The following is an 11,499-nucleotide window of genomic DNA, read 5'->3' as shown; positions in this document are numbered from 1 at the left end:
GTATCATCGCAGTATCTGCGTAACGGGTCAGATGGTCGACGCATACTATCATCCATCGTTTGTTGTTAGACGAGTGTGGAAATGGTCCTAAAAGATTGATAACAACTTCATCAAATGGTAGATGACGAGGTGGCAGTGGATGGAGAAGACCTGGCGGAGGAGTCGTAGGCCACTTGTAGTGTTGGCATTGTTCGCAACTTGCGACATAGTGCTTGATTGTGTCCCGCATTTTGGGCCAGTAAAAGTGTCCTATAGAAAGTTCTGATGAACCCCAAATGACCAGCTGTCACATAGTCGTGCATGGCCTTCAGTATGTCAAATTGTAGGCTCTGTGGTACAACTAGAAGGAAGCGTGCGCTTCAGCCGAATAATTTGTCTTGTATAGAAGGCTGTCGCAGACACAAAAGCGGCTGGTGGCTCGAGGACCCGATGCCGCGACAAGTAATGACTCCAAGCTGATATCATCCTCTATTTCTTTCTTGAAAGTAATTAAGTCTGGGAATGGGGAAGAAATGGAGGCAAGACAGTCGTCAAAACTGTTTTCTTCACACTCATTCATCTTCAGGGCAAGGCGGGAGAGACAGTCGTCATCTGGGTGGCGGCGTCCAGACTTGAACGAGATGACGAAGTCGTACTCCTGAAGTTAAAGAGCCCAACGTGCCATTCGACCAGTCGGGTCACGAAGATTCACCAGCCAGCTTAAAGCGGGATGGTCGGTAAGGATAGTGAACGGACGTCCATCAATATAAGGTCAAAATTTGTGTACCGAAAAAGCATCTGCCAAGCATTCTTGTTCTGTCACGGTATAGTTGCGCTCAGCTATGTTGAAAAAGCGACTGGACTGGCATAAGCCACTACGTGTTTAGCTCCTTGATAACTCCGCACACGTACAGCACCGATGCCGATGCCACTAGCATCCGCATGCACTTTCGTAGCAAGGACGCATTGAAGTGACGCAGTATGAGCTCAGACATTACTGCAAACTTAAGCTGGTGGATCGCATCGTTGCAAGTTGAAGTCCAGTTGAAAAGGGCCCGGACATCCTTTTGAAGAAGACTTGTTATGGGATGCACCACGTTAGCGAACCTCGAAACGAAACGACGAAAATATGAGCTTAGGTCCAAGAAGCTCCTCAATTTATGCACCGATTTTGGCGGTTCGAAAGAGCTGACGGCCTCGATTTTTCATGGGTCTGGCCTTACTCCAATTTTGTCAACCAGATGTCAAAGTACTAATGTCTCCGTGTAACCAAAACGACATTTCTTTGAGTTTAGGATCAAGCCGGCCTTTTGTATAGAATCCAAAACAAGACTGAGACGTCTGTTATGCTCGTTTAGTGTGCTGCCGAAAATCACCACATCATCTAGCGAGTACAAAGAAATTTCTGATTTAAGTCGTCGAAGTATTGTGTCCATAAACTGTTCGAACGTTGCCGGTGCATTACAAAGACCGAACGACATAACATTAAATTCATAAAGGCCATCAGGTGTCACAAAGGCCGTTTTCTCTTTGTTATTTGGGTGCATGGGTAGCGACTAGCGTCGGGTATTAATAGCGTCGGTATCTGCACCAGTTCACGCCTTCCTCCTCTTCTCTTCTCTCGGCTCATACCCGTTGCAATATCTAATGGTATGTTTGTGAATAGGTAATCACCTTTCAAGAGGCAACCTTTCAAGAGGCATTATCACTATTGACCCACGTAATGTTCCTACATTACGACAAATTAACAATATGAGGTGATCAATAAAAGCACATATCGGACATGTACAAACTGTTGCTATTTTTCCTACAAACACGAGAATCCAAGAAAACGAATATTCATACTAGCATTACAAAATAAAATTTTGGTTATTTTATTATCCGAATATCACGGTATTGTTAACCGAATAACCAACCGAATATCCGGTCAATCCGGTTTTCGAAATCTGATGAATCGAATGATGGGATAACCGGTTTACTGTCGATAACCTACATTCTAAATCTCTGATGGTGTCAATTCTCATCAGTGATGTAGCTTCGAATGCAAACCTTCTTTAAACATTTTCACCATGATCATTCGGGAAAAGCAAAGAAACATTCCTATAATTGTGGTTGCATGAAGTCTCACAAGATGTCAATACCATCGTCTAGTAACCGGGTACTCTGCAAAGATTTCTGCATATACTGGAATTTTATTTATTTATTTATTTATTTATTATACCCTCAGGGTTTTCACATTACAGAGGGGAGGGGCATGTTACTTGTAAAAAGGGGAAACAACACTTCATAAATATATACAAGAACAAAATTTCAATAATTGGCACAATAATACAGAATTATGTTATATATAAACAACGTCAACAAAGACAACGTAGCAGTAGCAATAATGCTGGTAGTACATGTTAAAGCACTAAGCAAAGAACAAAAAACACTCTCAAAAACAACAAAAAAACAAAAAAAAACATTGCTGTGTTGGGGGCTGGCTGGTCCAGACGAAGCAGAAGAAGAAGACGGCCGACGGAGATGTACGCAGCCGGCGGGGACGCCGACCAGCCGGACACGTGGGTTGGCGTGAAGCGCCGAAGAGAAGAACAACAACCACACTCTACGGTTACCCAACGCACACTGGTTTTATTCTACAGTCGCCTTGAAATCCTGGATGCCAGAGCGGCGCCCCCTGGCATCCTCACATGTCATTCCGAAACCGAAACCGAAAACCCAGAACACAACAAACATGACACACATATACACATACGCATACATACATCCATATATACACTTAATATAACACAACGCAGAAATAAAGTAGCGCCAAACAGGTTTTGGAAAAAAACCTTAAAACGTGATGTGTCGGTGATTGCGGCAGCTGATCGTGGGAGCAGATTCCATTGAAATGTAGTTCTCGGAATGAAAGCGTGCAAATGGGTCGTGGTTCTGCATTGAGGAACATGAACTTTTTGTGGATGATCGATTCTCGGTGATATAAATAAGGCGGGTTTATTTAAATGTTCGCGAAGGCTATTGTTATGATAATAAAGCTTATGAAAGAGACTTCGCCAGGCTATTTTACGCCGAATGGCGAGCTCAGGAAGGTTGAGCTGAGATTTCATTAGTGTAACACTGGCCGTGCGGGCATAATTTGACAAGATAAAGCGAACTGAACGATTCTGGACTGCTTCCAACTCATGTGTTAGTGTAGTGCCACCAGGATCCCAGATGGATGATGCGTATTCAAGTGATGGACGAATGTAGGTATTGTAAAGAAGCTTCTTAAGGGATGAAGGTGCCATGTAGAAGTTTCTGCGAAAATATCCGAGTTTACGGTTAGCTTTGGCAATGATGTACTTCAGATGATGGTTCTATGTCAGGTTATTTGAAATATGAACACCTAGATATTTGTAAGATGAAACAGCCTCGAGGTAGGTATCGTTAAGATGATACTGTGGACAAACAAGTGAAGTGCGGCCCACACGCATTGCTTTGCATTTAGAAATGTTCAGTTCCATGTTACATTATTGGGACCAGGTATATATGTTATTTAGATCCGCCTGAAGCGAGGTAACATCGTCTTCCTCACTTATATTTCGATAAATTACGCAATAATCAGCGAATAGGCATACCTTTGACGAGACGTTAGTTGGCAAGTCATTCATGAAAATTAAAAACAGCAAGGGTCCCAACACAGAGCCTTGAGGAACGCCCGAGAGCACCGGTTGGGCGGCGGAGCAAACATTGTTACCAGAAACAAATTGTGTTCGGTTAGAAAGAAAGGCTCGAATCCAGTTAAACATGTTAGGATCTAGATTTAAATGTTTCAGATTAAGAAGTAGTAGCTCATGACTAACCTTGTCAAACACCTTCGAATAATTTAAAAAAATACAGTCAATGGTAAATCCAGAGTCGAGTAGGACATGCAGGTCGTTAGTAAAAACTAAGAGCTGCGTGTCACAGGAGAAGTTTTTACGGAAGTCGTGCTGGGAGGGTGTGAAAAACTGGTTAGACTCGAGAAAGTTAACAAGGTGATTGAAAATGATATGCTCAAGTATTTTGAACGGCACAAATGTGAGCGATGTCGGACGGAAATTTAATGGATTGTGTGTCACCCCTGATTTGTGAACTGGCACTATCTTACCAACCAGCCAGTCTTCCGGAAGGCTAGAGTGCTGCAAGGACTGTGGAAAAATGCATGACAAGATAATAGAGCAGCATTCAACGGTGTTTTTAAGAAATTTAGTATTGATTCCATCAACTCTACTTGATGACAAGGTTTTAAGGTTTTTAATGGCTACGCGAATACCTTCGGAGGTAACGAAGATAGCGTCCATGAGTAGGTAATAGGGTGAAGGCAAAGTGATTGGCAGTTGATGGTCACCTGGTGTGAGAAAGCTCTTATGAATGTCTCGTTTAGTAGAGATGCGCACTCAACGTCGGGCACGGGATGGCCTTCAGCCGTCAGCAAGGCTATAGCGCGATTCTCGCTGCCACGCACGAAATTACAAAACTGTCTAGGATTATTTTTCAGCTTAATTGGTAGAGTTTCACTGAAAAAGGAAAACTTTGCATGTTTTAGTGCAAATAAATAAGTTCCAGCAGCAGATTTGTAAGTTGACCAACATTGATCAGACGGGGATTTGGTAGCAGCACGATAAAACCTTTTCTTACGGTGAGAAAGACGGTCAACGTATCTGTTGTACCATGGGGCACCAGTATTACAGAACACTTTTTTGATGGGGATATATTTAACGGTTAGCTCAGATACTTTAGCCTTGAATAGGTCCCAGTTGCTCTGCACCGATCTTTCGGTGTAGTTGGGTAAGAACGTATCTAAAAAAGTGCCCAAATCAATGTTTATTGAGTCAAAATCAGCCTTTTTGTAATTGCGTATAGTTTCAAGCTGTTTACGCATGCGTAAGAATGGTAGTAAGATATGCGCTTGAATAACTTTGTGATTACTGATACCAGGAACATTGGTCACAGAAGATACGATATCTGGTTCTGATGTCAAAATAAGGTCGAGAATGGATGATGTAGTATTCGTGACGCAAGTAGGAAAATTAACAAGTTGCGTAAGGCCAAAATCAGAACAGATGCGAATGAAATTTTGTGCTTCAGCTGATTTAGGCAACGAATACAAGTACGAATTAGACCACACAATATTAGCAAAATTGAAATCGCCGAGTAGAATTACAGCTGCGCTGGGAAACAAAACTTTCAGTTGACTCAGACAATCACGCAAGTCGTCGCAAAAACTTGAACAACCGGATGGTGGGCGGTAACATACGCCAATGACAACTTTTTTAAAAGCCACGCTGAGAACACACCAAGTTGCCTCTAATACCGAATCCATTGCAACAGCGCAGCTTTCAATTCTCTCATTTACTGCAAGAAGAACACCACCACCACTACTATCACGTCTGTCACAATGATATATTTTGTATTTTTTTTCGCAGCACAGCAATTCTTCGTTCTGAATTTTGTCGGAAAGCCACGTTTCAGTTAGCGCAATAATATCGGCGTCAGAATCATTAATTGCTACACAAATTTCATCCTTCTACGACAGGAGGCTGCGAACGTTGGTAGAAAGCATGACCAAATTTCTGGCGTTATCGCAAGTGCCCTCACCCCCTGCTTTTTTCTAGCTCCCCGAGGAAGCAAATATTTGACGACCCGAACGAAGTTGCCGCGAAAAGAAGTTTGCGACACTAGCGGTGTTAGTTACGGATCTGGATGGCCCAATTTCCTGCACATTATCAGTAATGTAATTATAGCTGCAGCTTTTTTCGTTAGCAAAAAGTTTGTTGTAACGCAGGTGAAAAGGACGAGGAAGCTCTTTGGCGAAGTTGGTCAGCTTCACTCTGGCACGGCGAGTATTGACAGAAAAATCTTCTCCCATAACCACATTGCTTCCTTTGAGCTTGTGACGTTTTGAAATGACTATTTCTTTCACTTTGTACGTAGAAAATTTGACTATAATCAGACAAACTTTATTAGCGGATAAACGGCCAATTTTATGTGCGCGCACAATGTTATCACCAGACAAGGTTAGGTCCAAGGACTGGCGAAATAAGAGCAAGACTGTTTCCTCAGTCTGCTGCGTAGTTTCAGAGGCGTTGTGTGCAATACCAAAAAATAATAGATTGTCCCTCCGAGAACGATCCTCAGCCTCATCGAGACGCGCACGTAGCCCAAGCATGTCCTTTTGCACTTGCTTTGTAAGTTGATTTGTTGATGTTATTTCACGCTGGACGTTATCTATACTAGATGTCCGACTTTCGACTATTTCCAGACGTGCCGATATATTGGAAATTTCTTTAGTAAGCGAAAGATGTTGTTGCTTGAGCTCCTGAATGTCACCTGACATGGCTGATTGCATGGTTTCAATGCGAATCGAGCATTCATGCATATCTTTCATCAGTTTATGTATTTCAGTAAGTTGATCATCTTTGGGCCCCGGGTTCTGTTCGATATCACCACATATTAACAACAGCAGTTCACAAAAAGGCACAAGAGGGCTTCTGGGCATGGAAGCACCACAATACAAAGGTTGTCAGATCGAAAGCTCCTACATGGTAGTCTGGTAAAATAGCTCACCTGAAAAACCTAGGGAAGCACGAATGAGTACATGCCTCGGCCGATGCTTCCATGCCCACTGCCGGAGGTATGCATGTGACACAGTTTTAAAGGAGGCACTGATGTCGCTGATGTCACGGTCGATGTCGATCTTGCTGCGGCACGTGAAAAATCCTTTCTTTCAAATGGCCAGCTCCAAAGAGATAAACTGCAGAGCATCGTGCACGGGCTTCTATCCAGGTAGGTGCGGTTGGCAGCCACCGGGGAAGTCACGCTGAATTGTACGCTGAGAGGCAGTGATGCTCCGGCCTCGGCTGTACTCAGGCACTCAACGAGAAGCTGAAAAACATAGGGAAGCGCGAATAAGTACATGCCTCTGTCGATGCTTCCATGCCCACTCCGTGCTACTACCTTTTATGAGAAAATTTTCGCGAATTTTGACATTTTGTGTGTGTGTGTGTGTGTGCGTGTGTGTGTGTGTGTAAGAGAGAGAGAGAGAGCTGAGGATGCACCACTCTGTGTGTTCCAGCTTTGTGGACCCACGTGCTCTAGCTTTTAACGCAGTAACATCCCTGTCCATCTCGGCGCCCAGAAACCGCAGCTGGAAGCAGTAATTTGTGGAAATAAGGAGATATCAAACAATTTAGCAATAAAACGTGAATCCTAAAACACGCACCATGCTTCCTAGAAGAATAAGAAAGATTTTCAATAAAAAACATGCAAGCCACAAACTTTATGGCAACACCTAATTAAGAAAAATACCAAAGGGCGCAGACACAAGATGTCAGACAGAGAAAAAGATACATGTACATTGCAAGACTGCCTTGTGGTTTGTAACAAGATGCTTCTCATCCAATAAATGCATCAATGCACGGCTATACTATTCATTTGTTCAAGCATGGCTAACTTTTCTTCAGGTTGAAATGAAGTGGAGATTTCGTACGTCTATTTTCCTTACTTTTACCAGCCGTACACAAAGATAACACAAGTAGAACTTGCCATGGTACCTTATAAGGTATGAAGTAGCACTTTTAGCACAAAGACATGGGTTCGTTTAACACGTAGCAACACATTGTCCTAAGATTGGCTTTCCCTAAAATGGACGCTTTTTGCGCACGTGAACGCGCAGGGCGATTGGGGGCGCGAACGGCGAGTTCTATCAGTGGCGCCATTCCGCTACCTAAAAGGTGGGCTCGGTGACTGCACCACAATGCAGCCATCTAATCCACTTACCTTTGCAATGCAGACGACCATACTTGTGTTTGCCAGCCTGCAGCTGTCGAACATCATAGGCCTATCCTCGGGGGCGTCATCTATGTTGGTGCTGCCGGGCTCCGAAAGCGAGCCAGGCTCCTGCCGCCTGCTACGCACCAACTGCTCGTCCCCACCGGATATTACGTCGGAGGAACTACTATCACCGGAAATCACCGTGCTATGGAAGGCCGCATCGTCATCAACCACAGCATCATCAAGTATAAAGGAACATCACCCGCTGACGCCACTTCGTGGGCTCGGTGACTGCACCACAATGCAGCCATCTAATCCACTTACCTTTGCAATGCAGACGACCATACTTGTGTTTGCCAGCCTGCAGCTGTCGAACATGATAGGCCTATCCTCGGGGGCGTCATCTATGTTGGTGCTGCCGGGCTCCGAAAGCGAGCCAGGCTCCTGCCGCCTGCTACGCACCAACTGCTCGTCCCCACCGGATATTACGTCGGAGGAACTACTATCACCGGAAATCACCGTGCTATGGAAGGCCGCATCGTCATCAACCACAGCATCATCAAGTATAAAGGAACATCACCCGCTGACGCCACTTCGTGGGCTCGGTGACTGCACCACAATGCAGCCATCTAATCCACTTACCTTTGCAATGCAGACGACCATACTTGTGTTTGCCAGCCTGCAGCTGTCGAACATGATAGGCCTATCCTCGGGGGCGTCATCTATGTTGGTGCTGCCGGGCTCCGAAAGCGAGCCAGGCTCCTGCCGCCTGCTACGCACCAACTGCTCGTCCCCACCGGATATTACGTCGGAGGAACTACTATCACCGGAAATCACCGTGCTATGGAAGGCCGCATCGTCATCAACCACAGCATCATCAAGTATAAAGGAACATCACCCGCTGACGCCACTTCGTGGGCTCGGTGACTGCACCACAATGCAGCCATCTAATCCACTTACCTTTGCAATGCAGGTTAGTAAATCGTATGTCCTCTTCGCTAAAAAGTCGAGTAATTACTTCCTGGTGCAGTTCCCGAGCCCCCACTGCTGTATTACTATTGCTGTTGAGTGTGCTCATATGATTCACTCGTTGCTGATCTTATCGGGTGACGTCGAAACTAATCCTGGCCCTAACGGAAACGCTGCTATTCTTACTGAGCTACAAAAGCTAAGTGCCGGCCAGGCCCAGCTGATTGCCGAAGTTCAGAGTTTGAAATCTCAACTAAGCACAACGGATAAAAGAATAACAGACTTAAACAAACGAATGGGCGATCTCGAAACACATTACCAAACTCTTCTTCCCCTCAGAAATGATATCGAAAAAACACAGACTAACGTAATCAACATGACTAAAAAAATTCAAGAGCTAGAAACTTCCCTGGATGACGCTGAAAACAGGTCGCGCCGGAATAACCTTCTATTCTACGGCATCCCTGACCCCACTAGGAATGAAACGTGGGCTGAATCTGAAAAAATGATAATCGATATCTGCAACAATAACCTTGGACTAACAGTGCAGCCTAACGACATAGAACGCGCACATCGTCTCGGTATTCATTCACTAAACCGAAATCGTCCCATAATCGTGAAATTTTTATCATACAAAACCAGAGATGCACTTTTATCAAACGGCAGGAAACTGAAGAACACTAACTACAGCATCGGGGAGGACTTTTCCCGCCCCGTTCAATATGCGCGCAAGCAATTACTTGCATTTGCAAAAGCACGTTCGGACAAGTTCTCCTTGCGGTTCAAAACACTGCACGTCGGGTCGAAGCGCTATATATTTGACGCATCATCACACATGGTTAAGGAAATTGCATAGCGGTTACCCCGCCAACAAAGAGCAATAAAACGCCAAACGGCTTCCCCATGTCATGTTCTCTCGTTTTCCGTAATATTCACTAACATACGTAGCCTTCTTCCAAAACGTGAACTCATATCCAACGTTATCTCGTCATCAAAAAGCAACATACTCGTATTAACAGAAACGTGGCTTACCAGCGATATAACGGATGCGGAAATATTAACTGACTTACAGGACTTCCACGTGTACCGAAATGACCGAAATGGCTCACGGGGGGGGCGGAGTACTTATCGCAGTTCATCGGGGCATATCTTGCTCCGTTGTTAACGTCGATTCCGATACCGAATCCCTGTGGCTAATTTGTCGTACTAACACCGTAACTGTCCTACTTGGCGTCTGCTACAGGCCCCCGCAAACGGATCCAAATTTTCCATGTCATCTGAACAATTCCATTCAAAAACTTACTTCCGCTTACCCAAAGGCTCGCATTCTTCTGTTCGGTGATTTTAACTACCCTAATATTGACTGGCAAAACATAGTTACTTCTACATTATCATGTCACGCAGAGGCGAAAAACTTCCTCGATGTATGTCTCAACTTTAACCTTACACAATTAGTCGCCCAACCAACCCGTGTCACACGAGGATCAGCAAATATTCTCGACCTGATATTAACCAATAGCCCCGAGAACCTATTATCTATTACTTACCTTCCTGAGATCAGCGACCACAAGGTCATACATGCTTTATTTTCATTTACCTCGACCAAAAAACAGACGACTAATAAAACAATTGTTCTTTATGATAAGGGTAACTATAGTGCAATATCTGAAGATCTCAGTAACTCTTTTAATCAGTATGAATCTACATTTCACACGCGCTCAGTTCATGACAACTGGTTGATCTTTAAGGACAAAGTAAATCACCTCTCTGATATGTTTATCCCGAAGATTACTTTTCAAACTAACCGCAATAAACCATGGTTTTCTCGGCATTTAAAAAAACTTGAAAACAAAAAGAAACGACTTTTTCGTACCGCCAAACGCAACGGCAAGCCTACTGCATGGCAAAAATACATCGAAGCTGAAAAATCATATTTGCTATCTGTTCGTAAAGCCAAATACTCGTTTTACCATATAGACTTACCTAATCTCTTAATCAGGAACCCCAAGCAATTCTGGCAAGTTCTAAACCCCACACATCCTTCCGATATTAAATTAACGAATGATTCACACGAGACAGTGACTGACCATGATTGCGCAGAAATATTCAACGAAGCATTTGCATCTGTCTTCACTACTGAACTTGACATGCCCTCACAGTCGCCATCATTTAGCGTAGAAACTTTCATGCCTGCTGTCACCTTCTTCGAAGAAGGCATTTCATCTATAATCCACAAATTAAAACTTTCTTCATCAGCTGGTATGGATTCCATCAACTCGAAACTCCTCAAGAATGTGAAATCGACTTGCGCAGCATACTTATGTCTTATCTTCTCACAGTCACTCACCTCAGGAATCATGCCGGATGATTGGAAAACGGGCAAGGTCGTTCCAGTCTACAAATCAGGTAACAGAAACTCACCCTTGAACTACCGCCCCATTTCATTAACCAGCGTGCCTTGTAAGATCATGGAACACGTCATCTACTCACAAATCTTCAATTTTTTGGACTCCAACGAATTTTTTCATCCTTCACAGCACGAATTTCGAAAAGACCTTTCTTGCGAAACCCAATTAGCACAATTCGTTCATGACCTACAGACTAATCTCGACTGTAATATCCAAACCGACTCAGTATTCCTTGATTTTGCAAAAGCTTTCGACAAGGTTCCTCACCAGCGTCTGTTACTGAAACTTTCAAAACTAAACTTGCATCCTAACATCTTCAGGTGGCTTGAGGAGTTTCTAACTAACC

General features: G+C 44.0%; 1 protein-coding gene across 1 annotated transcript; it reads left to right on the top strand.

The window, feature by feature from the left end:
* Positions 1 to 7,918: 7,918 nt before the first annotated feature.
* LOC142814728 (uncharacterized) lies at positions 7,919 to 10,769 on the top strand. The gene has a single exon (XM_075893952.1). The coding sequence runs from the start codon at positions 8,078 to 8,080 to the stop codon at positions 9,599 to 9,601; it is 1,524 nt and encodes a 507-aa protein (XP_075750067.1). The 5' UTR covers positions 7,919 to 8,077; the 3' UTR covers positions 9,602 to 10,769.
* Positions 10,770 to 11,499: the final 730 nt, after the last annotated feature.

Source organism: Rhipicephalus microplus, chromosome 4 (assembly GCF_043290135.1).
Source record: "Rhipicephalus microplus isolate Deutch F79 chromosome 4, USDA_Rmic, whole genome shotgun sequence".
Lineage (NCBI taxonomy): Eukaryota > Metazoa > Arthropoda > Arachnida > Ixodida > Ixodidae > Rhipicephalus > Rhipicephalus microplus.
The sequence above is the reverse complement of the archived record's forward strand: the minus strand, read 5'-3'. Positions and strand labels throughout refer to the sequence as shown.

Bases quoted from the DNA above. Each gene is read 5' to 3' on its own strand.
- LOC142814728 (XM_075893952.1), top strand. From the start codon at position 8,078: ATGCAGCCATCTAATCCACTTACCTTTGCAATGCAGACGACCATACTT.